This window comes from Lichenostomus cassidix, chromosome 1Aa, assembly GCF_008360975.1.
Source record: "Lichenostomus cassidix isolate B80296 chromosome 1Aa, HeHo_3.0, whole genome shotgun sequence".
In the NCBI taxonomy this organism is placed as follows: Eukaryota; Metazoa; Chordata; class Aves; order Passeriformes; family Meliphagidae; genus Lichenostomus; species Lichenostomus cassidix.
In genome coordinates, this window is record NC_139480.1 from 28,104,866 (window position 1) to 28,126,809 (window position 21,944).

Here is a 21,944-nt window from a genome sequence, read left to right on the forward strand (position 1 = left end):
CCCATGGGTTTACAAAACACATTTAAAACAATCCACTTTTGACAATGTGATTACAAAACCACGTATTTTAAAACTTGCTGCTCAGCAGCAGTGTAAGGCTGGATACAAGCCTTGCCCTGAAGTATTTCTGTGTCAAGTGTAAGCCTTCATTCTATACTGATTAATTCTGTTGTTAATAACCTCAAAGAGGAACCACAGGTGGATATCCTCAATGACTCTGCTACAACAAGGTTTTCCAGAGCCTGCCTGTCGAGACACTGCCTTATATTTAAATATGTTTGCCATGACACATTGTATATTAAATTAGCATTTCTATCATTTCTAGTCAATTATGAAGCTGTAATTTGGTAGCAAGCTACAGAGGTGTGTTTTGACAGGTTATACTTTACTAGAACCTTCCTGGCATCCCCACTGGACTTCCTGGGGGAAAAAAAAAAAAAACCACCAAATTTTATTGGCACTAAAATACCCACCAGCTCCACAAAAATCTTAGGTCTGTCCTTTAGACTTGACACAAGGAACTGCAGAAGAGGTCACCTGTATTTGTTTAAGGTAGGGTTCTCCTCACATAACACATAGAAAGCACAAGTGAGAGAGTACCAAAACCTCAGGAACATCCTATATACAATTCCATCTTATTTGGTGTAATAGAAGTGGTTTTTATAATTAGCATGGAAAATGCTAATGATACTCAGTAAACTATGCAGGGCAAGTATTTTCATACAATCAAACTGTATTATTTCAAATCTGGCACTACAATGTACCTCAGAAAAATCAAATGGTAGATACGAAGTACAACACAGATGGCTTACTTATTGCACCCTTTTTTCTTTTAATTCTCTGACCTAAATCAATCAACCACTAACAAGCCTAACCCAGCAGCCTTTAGTTACCAGAAAAAGTAAAGCAAACAGGCACAGTAAGAAGCCAGTAAAGCTACACTGATTAAAATGCAGCTGTTAAATCATTCCCACACTTATTACAAGTAGGATCAAGGTAACTACAGACATTATATGGATTTGAAAGTGTTGAAAATTCCAGTTATACTTAGCTTAATGTTCTACTACAGCACTGAATGAAAAACACGTCATAATCACAGCTTGTTTCATTAAAGTATGCTAATGATACCACTGCATATGATATCCAAATATAATCGACTCAATGCCAACTCAATTAGTAGATTAGGTTTGAAGTTACAATATATTAGCAATTTTAAATTGACTGTAAAAATAAACTAGCTGGCTCATCCTCCAATGAGCCAGCTAGTTTAGAGAATTTCCTTTTTTCAGGACTGTCACAACTGATCTCAATATAACCACACCACATGAAGCTCAATATACTCAAAAAATTACTGAAACTTTCTACTTTAGCAGGCAGCACAAGTTAAAACTCACTTAGCTGTAACATCCAACAATTTAAATCAGCCTGGTCACATAGCCATAATAATGACCCCTAAGAATTTCTTCTTAGTCAGTCCCAGTAGGAAATAAGAAGCTATACCAGCTAGACAACACTGAGCACCTTGAAAAGTGTACTAGAAAAGATATGCATCATCTAGACCATGCAAAACCTGAGGTTCATGTTACCTTTATCAGCATTTTTAAAGTTTTGATAAAATCTATAACACTGTATATAAAAGTGATCTCATGCTTCCCCTGTCAATGTGAAACCTAACAAATACTCTATGCCAGAAGCACAACACAAGACATTTTCACTAAAGTTGATAATCAGAACAGTGGTAAAAACATGTGGGTGCAGAACAGCTACAAAATCCTTCCCACATACAGCATAAGCAATTGATCTCACACTGATTAACTTAGAGACAAGATCCTTATTATTCACTATTAGAATCAGCACCTGTTCAGAGCTCATCAATTTCAAATGATCTTCAACTATTGCATCAGTCACACTGAAGTCATTTCTGGTTCCAAGGTTCCACTTGCCTCAAGCCTGACAGAATACCCAGAAAGGAAGGTTTCTGCTATTTTCATGCATCACTTTGTATTGGGGGGAGTTCACAGACTTAATCGTGCTTAGTGGGTCAGAAGATAACAAGACTCTCTCCTCTTTCAGCACTACAAGTATTAGACTGGCCCAGATGTCCAAGGATTAAATGAGCCTTACAATCACATCCTGTCCCTCCACCTAGCATGAGCTAAGTGCCTACCCGTTAAATCACAACAGAACTAACATTTGATTTAACCCACTGTGCTAAACTTCACAAAGTTAAACTCCCAAAAGCTAATCTATACAGAAAGAAAAGTGATTTCCACCCATTCAGACAGCTAAATCTGCCTTACAAAGTCAGGTGAATCCCTATGGATTGACACACTACACGCTGCTACCAATGGCAGCAAGAAAAACTCAGCAGCCCTAAATTGCAGGTTAAGTTCACTAACAGAATAAAAATCAATCTAAACCACCTCTTTAAGGAACTTCTTGACAACTGATGAGCTTAAAAAGCACAGATAACACACAAGCAGAGAGTAATAAGGGATCTAAAGTCTTTCCTGCAATCATAATTTTTAAAAAAATATTAAGTCTTGTGAAGCTAAGCTTTTTTTCCCCCCCTTGCTTTCCCAGAAATATTCAAGCTTCACACTAACAGGAAAAGACAACCATACCAAAGGGTAATCAGCAAATTTTAAATATAAGAAAAACTGACTTACAACTTTAGTTATATATTGAAGAGAACTATGCAGGCTAGAGAACAACCTGACAAATAACTTCTTTCCAAGCTACCTGTGTAATCTGACAGCCTAAAGCATCTGAGCCACCTCATCAAAACATTTAAACTTATTGTTAAAGACGCAACTTTAAGGAGAGAGTCTATGCTTTAACATACTATATCCTAAAGAACATTCAAAATGGTCTCTTCAGTGCTTTTGGATGAAGTACTCTCAAATTCTATAAAACATTTAACTTGCATAAAAAAACTCAAATGTAACTACTAAGTACATCTGCCAGTTTTTACCGCAAGTTACATCATGGGTACTAACGTGCAGCAAGTTTTATTTTAGGAAAATAATTTATCATTAACTTTTCAGATTATATTCAGACAGGCTTTTAACAGATGTTAACAAGTTTCTATTTAATGAAGAAATATAACTGAAAAAATCTACTCTTCATAGTAACACTTGAGTCTACAATTCCAGAACATAATGTAACAGGAAAAATCCCAGCTAAAGGCAACCACAATATAAGCAGGTGAAATGCATGTGAAGCAATCAAGTATTTTGTTTTGTGACCTTGCTAAAGAGCCAAAAAATATCAGCTACAGCTGTCTGCAATCAAATAATAAAGTACTATTTAATAACAGATCCTACCTAAAAGCAGCTTCCCAAAAGCAGTTCATTCCACAAACATCAGAGGGCAGCATCCAATAGGAATTCCAGAAAGATACAGACAAATTCTTACACCTAACAGAATAAGACAAAAATAACCTATATAAATGTTACTGATTTTATGGCAAAGTTAAATGGATTGTCTTCTAGCTCAAGCATAACTTCAACAGTTAATTAGTTGCCAGAAAACTGGCTATGTAATGCAACTTGAATACAGAGGAGAAGGTATTAGATGCCAGTCAGAATTTTCTTAAGGTAGAATAGTCCCATCCTTTACCTTTTCCTCTTCATACATTTTCAGAGTAAGAAAAACAGAGAGGCTGGGATTTTTGAGGATCCTTCTATGTTCTAGGCTTAAATTAAGCCCATAGGTAACGAGTGAATAGCAACACTTATTGCTAGAAGGAACTTCACCTTTTCAATACTTTTGTCTACTCAAAGCAGACAAGCAACGGTAAGTTTTCATTTTCAAGGTTACATTGTCCATTTAACACAATCTCTAATTATCCATTACTCTCTTCAGTGAAAACGTGCAAATCTGATTTTTAAGAAAAAAAACAGGACTTTGCAGCACCAAGGAATTCCATTGTTTCGTAACAAATGGTTCATGCAATACAGAAATAATCACTACATTTCACAAGTTTTCTTTCTTCATAATAATGGCAAAACTAATGATTTCTTGACTTCTGCTACACTAAGCTAAAAAAGCAGTGTTTATTAGTTCACCACTACATCTTATGCAACTGCAATATAGGAAATATTTTAAAATAGAAACAAAAGTGTATTTTCAAAAGTTCTAGTGAGAAAATCAACATCAAGATTTAAGATCTGAAATGAGTAAGCAGAATATTGTAAAGCAAAGGCTATACTCCAGTGACCTTCTCTGCTCCCTGCCCTGGTGACAAAAAGCCAGTAGTGTTTATTCTCCTTTGGAAGTTAGTATCTGTCAATGAAAGACAAGTGCAAGAAGAAAACCAACAGAAAAGCTGCTGATGAAAAGGTATTTAAGGACTATAGCTCACGACTCTACTGAAAGTTGGCTTTGCATGTCTGAAATTAATTAGCACCATCTTGGTTGTGTAATCTGAAATTTGTAAAGGCCAATGTTTTGCAAATACCAGACAATAACAGCTTAAGGTAGCATCAAAAAACGTCAAGCTGTGTAATTTCTGCTTTTTGTCACACTTGAGAAAAACGACCTGACAAACACACAGTGTTTCACTAAGCCTCATTTAGTTGCTGTGGGGCGTGGTGCAGCTCTTTGGTAGATCACAGGAAATCCTTGTATTCAGTACATAAATGTATTTGCAAGGCTTAAGAATGATCTCCACAAATAAATACCCAAGTACAAAAAATGAAAATAGACTGCAACTACCTGCAGGGATATCTACACAACTCTTTATCAAAGTAAACGGTATAAAAACACAAGTTGTCTCTGCCAGATTCCTTCTTACATTACTCTTTGTGCGTTTTGAAGTTTTATAAAAACTTCAAGGCACATAAGGTCTTGCACTTACTTACCTGAAGAACAACCTTTACGATCCCTACTACATAGCTTTTTGAAGTAACTGTTTCTCATTACTTTTAGGACAAATTATTAGACAATCTCTCAAAAACCGTTTTCTGGTTTGGAAAATTATTATGTTTTTATTACAGGGGATTCCTCTTCCAGTTGTCAACAATTTTATTAGCCTACTCAAACTACCAAGGCAAGAGTCAAATTTGAAGTAATGCCTGAATAATTTCTTTGATGCATTAGGCCTTTTTAACATTCCATTTAGCACAAGATTATCAGCCTTGGATTTGACTAATAAATCTATGTTTAAAATAAAAATGTTAGTAGGATATGTATGTATGCAATTTACCTAATGTTAGCTCAAGGCATTCTCCTGTCAACGGAAGTTTCTCTCAATTGACCATATGCTAGCATATTCCCCAAAGTTTTTCATATAAAGGATTAAGAGACTGGAATAATTGGACAAGATTTTCTTCTTGTCATTCCCAATAAGATCATTTAAAATGCCTCTCATGAAGATATTTTTTTACCTGAAGTAAAATTTGAGGAAAGCTTGGACAACAAACAATTGCTTTTCAAAGCTAGGGAGATGCATTTTATGTGCTCACCAAACAGGCACAGTCATTGTTACCTCAGACCAAAGGTTACTAGTCAGACCGGAATAGTCACCTTCAGTACTAGGGAGGGATATTTTGCTCACATCTATTATCGTCATGTGATTAAAGGCCAGTCCCCACAAATAGAAAGAGGAAAATAACGTCAGGTGAAACAAACACAGCAATCTAACCCAGGCACATGGAGCACACTAACACAGCCCCAATTCACAAGGGCAGAGAGCCCATGAATGAGCAGATTATTCACCAGACTAGGTAACAGGAGAGACCCTCCAGGCTAGTTTACTGACTGCCTAATGGGGTTACTGCCTGCAATAGTGTAGGACTCACTGCAGAATCAAGGTGGACTGGGGAGGAACAGGAATGCAAAAACCAGAGAAGGTAAGAGGGTCCAGCCACATGGGAAGATTTCTGTGTTCCTGGGTAACAGAAGTGGATCCATTCCATGTACACGTAGAGAGGTCAAAGTGCCTGCAAATGAGAAGATGCCATAGATCACAGGGGCCCACAGGCCTGCAGTGCCAGGGACTGCAGAGATGTGTGCACACAGTGTGTAGGTGAGTGCACGCTGGCACATGTAACCACCAGCAACAAGCAGAGCAAGAGGCTTGGGAGCCAAGTGTCAGACAGGCCATGAGACTGGTCCAGACTCTGCAGAGAACAGAGGGTCTGAGCTACTGGAAGAACCTCTCTCTTACATAGCCACAAGAGATTAGGGTCTGAAAGATGACAACTGGAAGCACCAGAAGGTCTGAGCTGGCCACCTGGGGTTTGAGGAGTGGCTAATGTTTAAGGCTATAGGTCAGGATCAGCTATCCAAAAGACACCCTTTCATGAGGCAATCCTGTGGCCAGCTGCCACAAGGCTAAGGCCAGACACTGGAAAGATCCAGCATATTCATGTGCACATGTGTGTGCACATCCAAGAGGGTGTGAGTACAAGAAACTGAATTGTGGCTGCAAGCCTTGAGTGCTCACACACTTAGGTCAGCAACAGTGGAGACCAGAGCCAGTTCCTGGATGGACCAAGTGTCTAAGGCCAGTTACTGGAGGGATCCACATTACATACAAATTGATGTATTTTTCACTAAAACTTTTCACCCTAATCAGCCAGAGAAGGGAACAGGATCAGGACACTTGTTTGTGCTTGTGCAAGTGCTGTTTCCTGTGTGCTGATCTCTGTGGCCAGCCATGTGTGTACACACTAAGAGCCTATGCTCCCACTGGAATAAATGCTCAGCTTTGCTACTGGCTGGACCCAGGAACATGGAAATGCAGCAGCCTTGTGTTCATCACACTACTGGGTTTGACAACTCCTAACACCTACCACTGTCAAAAATACAAAAATGAAGCAATATGAAGTTTCAAAAATCATTGGTGTCACACACAAGCATTCTCAGTGATCTGATTGCCAATTGAAAGCATCTCTCCCTTAAGCAATGAGCCATTTCTTAACTGCCTTTATCTGGTAATTTAGCTTCAACAGCACTGGTTGAACACAGAAACACAGAAATTTTAGTACTGCAGACATAGAAAAGGTGTCTATATGGTGACCTGAAAACTTTTCAGAATAAAAGGTCAATTTCAAATTAGCGTGCAAAATACACAGCAGTGAGTAAGTTGCAATCATGAAGACTCAGGCCCTGTGCTCAGGCAAGTCAAGTTTGAACCATAAGAAATCCCACATGAATCAGTGGTAGCCTCCTTCTGCTAATGGAGATCACAGTTTTCAAGAATACTTTTCAATCCCTGTGCCATCTTTTATACGACTGTAATTTCACAGCAGACTTAGCAGAATGTCCAAATGGTGAGGGTTGCAGTCCTGCTGACTATGTTCCACCATAATTCCTTTCATTAACAACCTAAGTCTTATCAACTGCATGAATCAACCAAGAGACAGACTCATGTCTCTCCTACAGCATACCTCACAAGTGCAGCAAAACAGGAAGGATGAATTTCCTTCCTGCTCATAATCACACAGGAATAAAAAATTGGGATGATAAGATGTTCAACTCAACTCCTAAACACAATAAGAATTTCTGATTCTTCTCAATAGCTTTTTCTGAACATTTGCAGCAATACCACAAATTTGTTATGACATATTTTGTCATATCGGCAATGTCTTATTAGATTGGAGACAGTAGATGCAATGTTAGATGTCTGATACATAAACTTTTTAACTGGAAAAATCTTGACAACATTTCATTGCTTCACAATATTTCTATGCAAAATAATATTTGCTAATCAACTGCTTGTCAAATTCAGCAGAGTTTTTAAATGAAGTTTCAACTTCATTCAACATTTCATCCTTTTAAGTTTAACTTATATTTTGAAGTTAACAGGCTCTGGACCAATTTCTTAAAACAAGAATAGCTGAGAAGCAGACTGGTGAAACTGCTAGTTAAGTTCTGACACAGATGAGAACAGCTGTGTCCAGGCCAAGGAAACAACCAGCTACTTGTGAAAACCACCCTCCTCTGCTAAGCTTGTCAATATACTTTCTATTCTTTTCCATGCACTACAATCCACTTAACCCTCCCTTTGCCAGAATAGTTAGAGAGCAAGAGACTGATACCTGGTATCAGTGTCACACATAGCAGAACAGTTTGGCTGGCAGCACAAAAATGCTAAACTACAGTATAATGGAAAAATGTTTCATTTTAATAGGGTCAAATTCATTGACCTGACTACATTCACAGAACTGACAACAGACTGATCCCTTCTCTATTTCTCAAAATTGCCATTAGAATAGCACTTTTTTGGACCTGAATAGAAAGATGAATACTATGTGCCTGAAGTGGCAATACTGACAAAATTAACTGAAGATTCACTTCTGAAACAGCCTGCTAACTAACTAACCAGGAAGCATGTGGAAAAAGACTGACTTGAAAGGATACTCCACAGACAGCAGATTACAGCACTATTTAATGACATGCATGTAGCAAATATACATTCATGCACTGGTTTGGGGGCTTTTTTGTACATTTTTTTCATTTTTTGTTTCGTTTTTTTCTCAGTCACCTTCTCCATCCATAAATGATCCTAGCAAAAGAAAATACGTGACTATATATACTACCTTTTGATTGATCTTATATTCTCTAGAAGTAGAGATCTCAGTTTTCATTTTTTCAAGTTCAGATCCATTATTCATTTAGCTAGTACATATGATAATACCAACTACTCATTACTACTTTTCTCACTGGAATGAATAATCAGTAGAACAATTTGCCTCCAATGTTAATCTTTCTTCACAGCTAAAACCTAACCTTCAAATTTACAGAATCACAGAATATGCTGAGTTGGAAGGGACTCACAGGGTTCATCAAGTCCAACTCTTAGCACTGCACAGGACTATCCCCAAGAGTCACACCATGTGCCTCAGAGTGTTGTCCAAGGGCTTCTTGCACTGAGTCAGGTTTGGTGCTGTGACCACTGCCCTGAGAAACCTGTTCCAGTGCCCAACCACCCTCTGGGTGAAGAAACATTTTCTAATATCCAACCTAAACCTCACCTGACACAACTTCAGGCCATTCCCTTGGGTCCTGTCACTGTCACCACACAGAAGAGATCAGTGTCTGCCCCTCCTCTGCCCCTCAGGAGGAAGCTGTAACTGCAATGAGGTCTCCCCTCAGTCTCCTCCAGGCTGAACAGACCAAGTGACCTCAGCTTCTCCTCAGGCAGCTTCACCTCAAGGCTCTTCACCATCTTTGTTGCCCTCCTTTGGATGCTCTCCGATACTGTGGCACCCAAAACTGCTCCCAGGACTCAAGGTGAGGCTTCCCCAGAGCAGAGCAGGACAAGCCCCTCCCTTGCCCAGCTGCAATGCTGTGCCTGATGCCCCCATCTGGCCCCAGGACACATCTGGCCTTCGGGGCTGCCAGGGCACTGCTGACCCAAATTCAACTTGTCATTGACTAGGATTCCCAGGTCCCTTGGTGCCGTGACCACTTCCCTGGGGAGCCTGTTCCAGTGCCCAAACAACCTTTTCCAGCATCTCATTCCCCAGTCAGTACCCCCAGGGCTGCCCTAACCCAGGGGCACTTTCCCTTCCTGAACTTCATACAGTTGGTGATTGCCCAGCCCTCTATAATTCGTGGAGGTCTCTCTGCAGGGCTTCCCTGCCTTCAGGGGAGTCAACAGCTCCTCCCAGTTCTGCACCACCTGCAAACTTGCTTAGTATCTCTTCCAGTCCTGCATCCAAGTCATTTATGAAGTTGTTTAGCTATTAAATTCTTGAAGTGCTCTTCAGCGGTTTATATCAGGTTTCAAGAGACAAGCCTTTAGTGTCCAATCCTCTTGCTCCTCAGGCTGAGTACCATTGTGGCAGGACGTTTCCCCCCTCCCCCTTCTCTCTCTCCCTGATCGGTCCCAAGAAATGTATGGCTCAGATTAGGTTGATAGCCTAATCAACAGCTACCTGGTGCTGGCGACTGAAAGTCTGAAAAGACACTCCCCTGTGGAATGTAGAGAGAATGTGAGAAATTTTTAGTGACCACAAATACACACTTTTATCCTTTAAAAAGCTCAGGAAATCTCAGAAAAGGTAGAAGCTTTCTGCATGGACATTGGAGCGTGAAGGAAAGTCTTCTCCCCTGGGCTTGGACGCAGCCCTGTGGTTACTTCCCATGGGATTGGGTGAGGAAGACTAATGTATTCCAGCTCCAAAATTGGATTTGGTAAGGTCATTGGTTTCCTAAATCGTATTATTCCAGCTAACTTATAGGTACCTTCCTTAACTTGCATTTCAGCTAGCTCAAGCAAGCATTTCTTAACTTGCATTAAGCAAGCATTTCTTAACTTGCATTTTTAACTATTTTTATAGTTCAAGCAAGGTTTTACCCCATAATTGCATTTTTAGCTATTATAGTGTTGCAATTATGCATTCATTGTGTGTTTATGTGTGTCAATCTGTTCTATGTTTGTATGTTTGTTATTTTCTGTTCTAATAAATGGTATTTTTAGACAAATCAGCCAAATATCAAAGAATCTTGCGAACGGGACTAAGTCCTGGGGAACTAGCTAACTTAAAGCCTGGCAAACTGCAAAAACTCATAAAGCTCCTGTCCCTCATGCAAGACAACCATTTAACACAAATAACTCCTTACCAAACTGATTACCCAACAAGTTCCCCTGAATAATTATGTCTACTGGAGGATCTTGCCTCACCCTGTAATTCTAGTTTCAATACGATATTTACTTTTAAACTATTTTCTTCTTAAACGTGTCACCATTACTGCTAAATTTTTCTAGGTGCAGTATTCTAAGGCCTTATTCAAGGCTTGCAGTTTTCATGTTTGCATGTTTCCAAAAACTAACAGAAAATTCAACTTTTCCCTCCTCTATCCCAGAGCATGATCAAGCTCTTTCTCCCCTTGTGGCATATACCAAACCAGACTATTCAGGCAAAGAAAACACTTCTTGGCTAAAGAAAAACACTGCTGAGTGCATGAATGCCTTCAGATGATAGTTGGATTTGCTTTCCTGAAAGGTATTTTAAAACTATCAGTGAAAACAGCTGAAGCAACCCATTTATGAAAGTTACTATTAATGCATACAAAATGTTAAACTTCAAGAAGTAAATGTAATTTACTCCATAAGGTTATGAATCCTTCAGGCTATTACATGATCACAAGACAGAAGTGGGCATAAAACAGACGTGGCCATTGTGCTCAGTCTCCACTGAAGAAGCTGCTGATGTATAAAAGTTGCAAAACAACAATACATTCAGCAAGATGTGTGTATATCTTACAAAAGCGTACATAATGCATTTTAATACTCAAAAATAACTGAAAAATGCATCTACAAGAACATGCAGTGCGACATTTCTTGGCTGCCACAGGACAGAGTTTTTCCTTAAACAAAAGCCTTTGAGGGATTGTTCTACGAGTCTGACTCACAAATAAGTTCTGCACACACTGTTTGCACAAACAGCATCTAAGACTTCAATAACTTACAACAGGGGACATTTATCCTGAAACTTCAGTTTGACAGCAGTTTATAGGTAAAGAATTCCCACACAGGTGACAACAGACACTGGTTTTGCAAGGAAATAAGCCCCCACAGAACTGTATACAGTGGAATTATTTGTGGGATTTTAGTAAAGAATTTTCTCAGTTAGTAAAACTTTTCTACTTCGCAACATAGGGCAGGTTTATATCTCATCTGATGTCACTGCAGCAAGAACCTTACTGAGGCTCTTTTCCACTGACATATTTAATTTACAAACTACATTTTAGTACAAATACTAAAACAGTATAGCTTTTAAAATAAACTTGGTTCTCCTTTTGCTTACCAGCAGTATGATGCATCTTAATGTCCTTACAATGTTTAACAATACAAATCATTTAGATTATCATTTTCTACCCAACAAAAGTTTGCTTCATTTAAACTGCATGTTTTCTTTAGTAAAGCAAATATCATTTATATGATTTTTTTCTTCATATTTTTATTTAGAACTAGTAGATTTCAACCACTCACAACCGTTTTTAATCACGAACTAGAAGTGAGGAACAATCATCCTCACTTTTTTTTTTCGTGTTATAATCTGTATCAACTTGAACTACAGCAAAAGCACAGAGGAAAAAAACTTCTTTTAAATACTTACACGAGTCAAAAGCTGGGTTTCACATTTCAGCTGACTCCACCCCTAGTAACTCAGAATGCTGTTTCATGGTACTTTAAGTCAGAGCTTGTCATCCTGCTATCCTCCCTCCACAAGTCCTTCACACCAGCATCGACATTTCATAATTACATGATGAGGCAATTTAGAGCGCTGAGCTGGCCAAAAAACAGATCGTTTTCAAGCAAGTCACCATACCAGATCAACTCACTCGTGCGCTCAGAGGAGCACAAGCAGTGGAAGGAGTGGGGGACGCCAGAGCTTGTACAGCACCGGGAAACAGTGACCATCGCCAAACCATTAAACTCACTTCGCTTTAAACTGCTTCAGAACCTAAGCGGAGTTAGAGCTATACTGGTCCAGCAATGCCTTGTCCGAATTTCTCCTCCTTTTGCAGTGACGGATTTCTTGTCACTCCTCTTCTCCTGGGTTTAGGATACCGGTAGCCACAGGTGAACAGGATTAGGAAACTATAATCTAAGGGAAAACTAGTAATTTCCATTCCATAATCTCACTCACCACTTGGCCACATTAAAGTTTCTGCTGACAGAAAGGAACAGAACTATGCAGCTCTGCAGAGTGTGAGATGCTCGGATATACACCCCTTTAATTACAGAACCGACCTCACTGGTTTGTGAGAAGACTGGCTGCATTAAGGTATCCCATAATAAACAGTTTTGCTTCATTGAAGTTAGATTTGATAACCACGAAGTTACTAAGTTTCAGACCTGAAGGAGCACAGTGAAATTTTCTCCGTTTGGAAGAAGGAAGCGCGCCCTCCCCGCTCCACCCGCCCTGTCCCACCAGGCAGCACCCAGGGACGAGCTCAGCGCCGCGGGGACGCGCACGGGAGCGGCCTCGGTCACCGGCACCGCCACTCCTGAAAGTTTTCCTTGTTTGTTTAAGGCTTCCCCAGCCGCCGTTCTCCGGTACCCGCCCGCGGGACGCCGGGAGGGAGCGCACAGACACACCGCCGCCCCCGAAAGCGCCTCCCAGGCCTCGGCGCCGCCGCCCGACCGGCACCGCGCAGCTCCGCCCGCGGCCGGGACGGAGACCGGCGCGCTCCCGCGCCTCCCGGCCCTCCCCGCAGGAATGCGGCGGGAAACACCGCCCGCGTCCCCGCCCGGCCCCGGCCCCAGCTCCGGGCTCCGCTTCGCGTACCTGCCGGTCCCCGCTTCGCCTCGGCCCGCGCTCCCTGCCTGCCGCCGGCCGCCGGGCGTGGCGGGGTCTCGGGCCTGCCTCTCCCGGCCGCCGCCGCCGGGCTCCTGCTCCAGGGAGAGGGCCAGCTGGCTGAGGCCGTAGAGCAGCGAGCAGACCCCGCAGCCCAGGCACAGCAGCGCCACCCGCGCGAACCGCCGCATCCTCCCGCCCGGCGCGGCACAGCCGGGCGGGCCCGCGGCTCCAGCGGCAGCAGGAGCAGCACGGGCGCGGCGGCGGCGCGATCCCCGGCGCGATCCCGGCGTGCGAGAGCGGGGCGGGACCGGGCCGGGCTGGGCGGGCCGCAGGGCGGGGCCGCAGTGGCGCCCGCTGGTTATTTGCCCCAAGAGTGAAAAGAGCCGCACGCCCCCTTTTTCCGCTGCGTCCCTCCATCGCGGCCCTGCACACAGCCTGCTCTCGTCCCCATTCGGGCCTCCGGAACGTGGGTGCCTGGGAGAAGTCGGGAGACGAAATGTCCCAAGCAGAGACAGTGGCAGTCCCGCTCTGCTCCGCACTGCTGCGGCCTGACATGGAATCCTGTGTGCAGTTTTGGGAACCTCAATATAAGAAGAATGCAAACTTGTTAGAGAGCGTGCGTCTTCATTAAGGGCAAAAGTGAGGCTAAAGCCCCCTCAAAATGACACTCTTTCCCCACTCTCAATGTTTCTGTTGCACTTCGATTTTCCTGTGTAAAAGCTTCACAGCTGCCTCTGCACAAGGAAAGGGAAGGTGCCAAGAGGATGGAGACAAACTCTCCTCGCTGGTACCAAGCAATAGGACAAGAGGCAGTGGGTACAAACTGGTGCACAGGAAGTTCCTACTGAATATAAGGAAGAACTTCTTTACCATGCAGGTGACAGAGCGCTGGAACAGCTTGCCCAGAAAGGCTGTGAAGTCTTCCTCACAAGAGGTATTCCAGAACCATATGGACACAATCCTGTGCAATGTGTTTTAGGATGACCCTGCTTGAGCAGGGAGGTTGGACCAGATGACCCACTGTCCTCCCTTCCAACCTTTACCCATTTTGTGATATTCCCACTCATTACTTAGGCAGCTGAAGTTACAGAGGTGTCCTTTCTCCTTGTACAGACACACTCTGAGCATGCAAATCACTTTGGACTCCAGCTCACTTCCCTCCTATGGCCTTGGCACACAGGTGACTGCGTGGCATCCTGGCCTGGGGAGCAGGTGGATGCTGCTGGGCCAGGGGAATGCTGTGCCGGAGAAGCTCGGAGAACTGAACCTGAAGGGTTTGTTTGCGGTCACTAGCAAAGATAGGGTTATTTTAGCTCACCAAGTCATGCTTCTGGACAAGGTGTAGGTCTGGGAAGTGGCAGAAGAAATAATAGCTGTACATCTTGCTAGACGGGGGGAATATTGGTTGGGTTTCAGCTCAATCTAATACAATAGTGCATCCCCTCTCTCTAGCTCAGACCACTGAGCAAAGGCCTAACAACTTAACTAACCTCTACTATTGCCAAGCTAAGTATTTTAAAGTCATCATTCAGTGCTGCTCCCTCAGCCTCTGATGCTGGTTTAAAAAAATTCAAGTTTGGAATAATTCTGCTTACTTCTTTGTCCTTACAGTGCATTTGGTTCACATTTTCTCTGTGGAGTGGAAACGTCCTTTTTTAAAATAAGTCATAATATCCCCATTCAGGATCCTGCATTTAAGGAAAATACCAACATGATTTACAATAAAGCATAAAAAACCAGTTCTGTTATAGCTCCTAAGGAGGTATGTTATATGTGAATGCCCATAAAACCTGAGCCATAGCTTACTGCTGTTCTTGGCTGTGCTTAAAAGAAGGGGGAAAGCAGGATGCCAGCTGGCAACTCTGGTAGTTGGAAGAGAAGTAATGCCAAAATTGTTCTTCACTTCTTCCTCAAAATAAAAGAAGAAATGAGGAGAAAAGGTGGCCCTCAGAAAATATGGGGTACTCAACTGTTTGCAGTGGAGATACTGGAATGATTACTAAGAGATACAAGCAGGGAAGTTGGGAATGAGAAAGGAAAAAAAAAACAAACAATGCAGAACCCAAGAGAAGTGAGGAACTAGAGATGATGAGAAATTATGAGAAATCAGGGCCAAAGATGGCAGGGTAATGATGGGAGAGTCATAGATGAAATGGCAGAGGATTTGTAAAAAGAACTCTGGAAAGAGGTTACTGGCTTGCATGGCAGAAAGAATGATCTCTGAAAGCACCACTCAAAGCCTGCTTTCTGCCCCAACCTGCCATTCAGCTTCCCTGACTTTGTGTTTGTTCTCAAAATCAGGTTTGTCAATCTCATTGCATATCTGCCTGCTGACCTGTGTCATGAATTCATGCACTCTCCCACTTCACAGCTCCTTACATACAGGATCAAGTCCTTGTGGCAAGGAATGAGTAACACAGTGATATGAGTGTCAGAGTAGAGAGATACAATGGAGTATTTACCGACAGCAGCCTTAAAAGGAGAGACCAGTTAGTCCCTGCTGAGGTGTGACAACTTGTCTTTTATATGGCGTGTTCCAGCCCGGGAAAATGAGGTCTGAAGGGTGTTAGAGTGCCACCAAGAATGAGTGTGGCAGATGGGCAGTAATCATGGTCTCATCCTTCAAAAGAAGAAACTATATTCTTAGAGGAAAAAAGAATTAATAAGGAGTGCTAAAGAGAGGTGATATAAGGAGAAATATTTTATTAATATCAATCATGTCATTACCCAAATATGAATTTACAGGATTCTCTTAATTCAGTGCTGTTCAATAATATGTGAATAATTAATGAGTGAGAATGTCTCTGCAGTGCTCTAAGAATATAACTAAGACAAGGTCAGAGAGAAAGTATCTTTGTTAAGCTCTCTGATGCTATTGGGGAGCGAAAACCAGCTAAACTTACACACACAAGGCTTTTTTCACACTGCAAAATCTGTGCATTTAATCTATCAGTTGGTCTGATGAAATATAAAACGCTTCTCACTACAAACTCAGCCTTGTGAGTAAGGGAGATAAGCAAAAGTGACTGAAATGACATACCTAAGCTGTATCACTGAGGGGAAAAAACATTATCAGATGGTATCTAATTACCCAATTGAGTTTAAAAATTCTTTAAAGATTAATAATTAGGTATCTTTATTAGTCACCATGAATAGTTAATGAAAAGTATGTAAAATTTTATGCTACAAGGTCTGCTAGTCTTTAATCAACTTAAAACATGAAGAGTTACAATCAGATGCAAGATTCTCTTCTTTTATTAATGATTCTAAATCTTTAAATCCTTTTCTTGACTAGAATTTAGTTATTTAGCCATTGTAACTTTCATATCTTTAGGATTCAATTCTATTTACTATGTCCAGAAAATAGCCAAAATCCAGGAAAAAAGCTATCTTAACCAACTACGGGTGTTAAATAAGTAGTTAAGACAATCAATTTTTTGAAAGAAACAGCATCTGATACTTGTGCAACTGTGTTCAAGGGTCATGAGCAGTTACTGTGTGCCAGAAATGGAAACCAACATTCTAACAACTCATTAGATCGAGATAAATTAGATCAACTTCATTAAAAAAAAACCCCAGTCCTTATCAGACGCATTTGTATCATTCCCCTGGTTTTGTTCTTTCACAAAGTTAAACCATTAATTAAGTTGGTAAAGCAATAAGATTTTGTGCTGATAGATTTGTGTCAATGCTGCCCTATATGCAGTTAAGGGCTTTTCAAAGGCGAAGACACTTTCTTTGATGTTCATGTGCCCTTTCATACAAGCTGGAGTGTCAGCACTCAGCTATGATAGATTGCAAGGTTGGGTAAGCAGGAAGAAACTGCTTTGCTGCCATGTGTTTCACATATGGTACCATCAGGCTTCTTGGGGCAATGACCCCTTTCTTGTGCTGCCAGATATCACTCTTTTTTCTTTCCTGTTACCTTTTAAGAAAAAATCTTAAGTTTGGTACAACTGCCTTCCACTCTTATTGCATCTACCCCTTCAAATTTCCTAATGTATAAAAATATTAACAAAAATTTTCAGAATCAACTTTTATTGATGACCAAAATATTATTACCTTCCCCCATTCCTTTTCTATTTAGCTCTCATTGTTTAGCACTGTAGTGTGTTCAACCTACTTTTAGCAGGAGTTTAAAATATTTTGCAATTACTGTTTATAGCCACAATAACACCCAAGGAAAATAGAAATAGGAAAAAAATCTAGGACAATAGTGCAAAAAATTAAGTAAGCTGCATTGTAAGCAGTTTAGGAAGTGCTGTGACACTTTGCAAATTTCCTAGTTTCTTCTAATTTCAATCAATTATTTCTTCACTAATAGTACACTTCAAAAATTGTTTAACAGATCCTTTGTGAACAATTATAAGTTATTAAACATTAATCAAAATATTTGCATCATTTCCCTTAAGAAAGTTCAACTTTCTTAAATAAATAAATACATAAATATCTATATATGTAGACTTGCACAGTATTTAGTGGTTTACTACATTAAAAAAGCAGAATGAATACTTTCTAGGAGCACAAAGAGAATTTTCTTTTTATCTTTTCTTCTATATTTGTGTTGAGTCCTTTTTTTTCTGTAAAGACTTCTGAATATGTAGCTCCACAACATCAGTCCAGAAGGGATTCTCAATGTTGGGCTTTTGTTTCTTTGCATCATCTAAAATTTTTCAAAGACCATGAGTATAATAAAGCATGAGTATAATAAAGAGGGGATGGGTGACAGCCAATATGGGCTTACTATGGGCAAATCATGCCTGACAAATCTGGTGACCTTTTGCACTGGGCTTATGTCGCTGTTGAGCAGCTAGCAGAGTAATGAAGGCACCAGTTCTCAGTGGCAAGAAGGAATGACCTTTATTGTTTTGATTTCATCACATATATAGAATTCTCAAAAGTCACCCAGATTGGTCAGTCAGAAGCCTTCCCCCAGGCCTGATTGGCCAGGCCTGCACTGTCCGAGTTCTGGGACACTGTTCCAATAACATCCAAACTTTATCTTTATTTATAAAACACAAGAAGAATTCTCGTGGGAAAACCTGTGCTAGCCACAGGCTTAGAGTGTTGGTGGATGAGGGAAGTGCACAGATGTCATATACCTGGACTTGTGCAAAACATTTGAAACTGTCATACATGACATCCTTGTCTCTAAACCAGTGGTTGACGAGAAGCTCAACATCACCTGGTAATGTGTCCTGGGCTGCACAAAAGCAATGTGGGCAGCAGGGCAAGGGAGAGGATTCTGCCCCTCTGCTCCACTCTTGTTAGACCCCACTGTAGGACTGCATCCAGCCCTGGGGTCCCCAACATAAGAGGACATGGACCTGCTGGAGAGAGTCCAGAGGAGGGTGATGAAGATGATAGAGGACTGGAGCACCTCTCTGGTGAGCACAGGCTGAGAGAGCAGGGGTTGTTAAACCTGGAGAAGGCTCTTGGGGAGACTTAATTGCAGGCTTCCAGTACCTTAAGGAGCTGACAAGAGAGCTGGAGAGGGACTTCTTACAAAAGCATGTAATTCATAAGACAAGGGGGAATAGACTTCATCTGAAAAAAGGTAGGTTTAGGTTAGACATAAGAAAGAAAAACTCACTATGAAGATGGAGAACACCAGAGGAAGTTGCTATTTTTTTCTTGTTTGTTTGTTTATATATAACTACACTTAAGTTTAAAAGTCCTTATTGTGTCCTGCTGTTGTTTCCTACACCCAGATCAGGGTTTTTCAATTTCTACAATACATTTTTTTCCTCTAACAGAATAAATATTTACTAGCAGTAATCATGCACAATAGTAACTTTGCATTATGCCCTGAAAGGTCATTTTGTAAAATGAAATTTATCAAATAAATAATCTAAAAGTAATTATCTGTTTTTTACCTTTTCCATTTCACAGTAACAGTGTAGATTTGACACGGTGAATTTATACTACTTGTACTGAGTGTTATCCTGTTCACTTTTTTAAAAATCCTTAAAAGGAATGCATTAGCTCAGGAAATCTTCAGACAACAAACAGAAAACCACTGCTTTTATTTTAGGGTGGGTTTTTTTTCATATATGATGTAAAAATTTTATGCATTTTATGTATTTGTTATTTCCAAGCAAAAAAACCCTGCATGTATTGGAAAGAGAAACTGCATCTTGCAAAAAGCTAAAATGAAAAAATAATTTAGATGACCACTGCCAGCTGTCCTTATAAGTGGAAACAGGTGTGGGAGAGTTGTCAGGTCTCTGAGAGCCATTCAGCAATGCAAGCTAGATGACACTCTGGAGCCAGTAGCTCCTATTTCAAGTGGAAAGGCAAAATATGATCAGTAAGGAGGTATTTTGGAAAGCGGTCAGTGTTGGAAACCCAGTCAAGTGTTGACTGAATTTGCCTATTTATTTACGTTTTTACTTAGTTCATCTGTAATCTGGTTTTGCTCCCTTTTCAAGTAGCATTTAACATGTAAACCAATGTAGAGACAATGTCAGAGAAATAAAATACTGTTTGTGTCTCCACACCTTTTTCTCTAAGTGTTACTTAATTTTCACAAAAACTAATTCAAAACCCTGACTAGAGCAGTCAAATGTGGTAAATGTTTAAAGCATTTAGTACTTGAATTAACAGGAAGAAGAGATAAGACACTAATATTGCTCTTTTTACTAACTGCTTCTTTTAATGCTGAATAGAACAGCCACATCACAGACAAGTGCCCAAGGTACCAAAGACCCTCACACTTGGTGACAGCCTTGGTCATGCCTGAAGCTCACAGAAGTAACTCCTGTGAGCAGTCAGCCTGTCCTGAGCTGCCCTATGCTTGCTCTGGAGCATGCAGACATCACACAGCCTTATCTATGGCGTCAATTTGATTGCTCTCAGACCATTCTGCTGCTCAAGTGGCTGCAGAGCCAGCAGGTAGTTGGGATATTGTGTAGCACTGAACCTTGAGCCTGAAACATCCAAACCAATTTGAAGTTCTGGTGCTTCAGGATTGTACTTACGCATAACTCGGCCTTCCTTCGCCCATCATTAATCTGTAACTTTAGAAATTTAGTTTTTACTCTTTTATTCTTTTTCAGGACAAGAAAGGGTAAAATAAAATTGGACACTGTCCTAAACTATCTCCAGGCACCATGCCCATATCTGCAGGGGAATGCTGTGATCTCCCATGGCTGCCAAAACATTTGTGTGGAATTTAAGAAATTTGTTTTGATCTTCAGACCCATAATTGTTTAGCAGTCTTGATGAAGAGTCAATAGCGGAAAGAAATGAATAAAAGGGTGATAAAAGGGCTTTACAACTTGCTCTCCTCTTTTGAATCCCTTCTGTTAATGCAAAATAGATGAGTAAGTAAGACTAAATTAGACCCCTTTAATTACTGACAATAGCCCCATTCTGGTATCTGATGCCAATTTAGTCAGTATTTCTGCTAGTTCCAAATTTGGTAGTTATGTCAACAGTTTCCTAACACTTGCTGCCTGCACTTGGGGATCTATGCCCAACACCGACAGCGTGGCATTTAAAGCATTCTGCACCCAAGGAGGTATCAGCCTCACACACTGCTTCCTTGGAGTGGGGATGAGGTTGGCCAACACTTCAGTTACCTGCTACACAAATGGGAAACTCCCATGGTCTTTACAAGAGAATCAGTTTCTTTCAGGAATGCCTTGTAGGAGGACTTTTGCCTCATGCTGCAAAGCAACACAAACGACAAACAATTCAGAGAACTGAACATGGGAACTGTGTGTAGAATTGAAGACAGATTGAGAGAACCCACACAGACCACTGTTTTATAACCTGCTTCTGTAGAAAAGAACAGGTTTTATATACAATCACATGAAGCCTTAGACAAAGCCCCCTTCTCAAGTTTCTTACCTCATTTGTTACTTTAATTTGCAAACATGGATGCTTTCATAGATTCTTGCTTCAGAAGCAGTATTCCCAGGATCTTCCATCATAACCAAAAGTGGTAATGAATCATCTCTGCCAAAAAATTAGCAGAGGCCTCTTGGCATTTTGAGATTGAATTCCCAAAGTCTGCTGTTTATCCCCAAATTACCCACTTGTACTTCTTGCACTTTCTCCTAGACAGTACAAATAACACATTCAAAGAGGGGCTCTGAACAATTTAATAATTTTATTTACCATTTTATTTATGATAACACACCCTAAGCATCACCACTGCCAGTCAGGATTGTAGTGCACTTACATTAGTTTTCAGCAAAAATACTTACTTGTCAAATTGTTAACAGGCAAGAAGTATTCATTGATTCCTGGGACAGGCATTTCAATGTATGTCACTATTCTAGGCATTAAAAACATCTACTTATGTTCATCTGAAACCAACAACATGCCATCAGTGTGAAATAACTTTAGAGATGTTAATTTTTAAACAATTTCATTATCATAAACTGTGTAGTATTTCTCATAGGAAAAAAAAAAGTCTTTGCACTGTGATTCCTAGTGTTCCTTTCTTTCCAGACACTTCCCCTCAGCTTTCCTACCAAGCTTTCAGAATTTTAAAGCGTTTAATAAAGTCTTTGAACTGAGGTCAGGAAGAGGTCAGTTGAAGGCAGTATCCCAATGGGTTACTATACACTTGGCTAAATGCAATTTATTGTCATCTTTAATATGTAAAATGAGTGCTTAACTGGAATTGAATATAGTTTATCAAACAGAAAATTTGTAGCATCTCATGAT

The 21,944-nt window shown here is 40.7% G+C and overlaps 1 protein-coding gene across 3 annotated transcripts in view; it reads right to left on the reverse strand.

Moving 5' to 3' along the window:
- Positions 1-13,547, reverse strand: part of GXYLT1 (glucoside xylosyltransferase 1) — a 58,361-nt gene extending 44,814 nt beyond the window's left edge. For 2 of the 3 annotated variants that reach the window (XM_085043434.1, XM_085043424.1), the window contains exons 1-2: positions 13,254-13,547; positions 3,327-3,419 (exon numbers count right to left, since the gene is read on the reverse strand). In XM_085043434.1, coding sequence (XP_084899560.1) covers positions 3,327-3,419; positions 13,254-13,453 — 293 coding nt within the window. In that variant the 5' untranslated portion in view covers positions 13,454-13,547. The remainder of the gene's footprint in view (positions 1-3,326; positions 3,420-13,253) is intronic. The other variant, XM_085043439.1, reaches the window with a different exon arrangement.
- Positions 13,548-21,944: the final 8,397 nt, after the last annotated feature.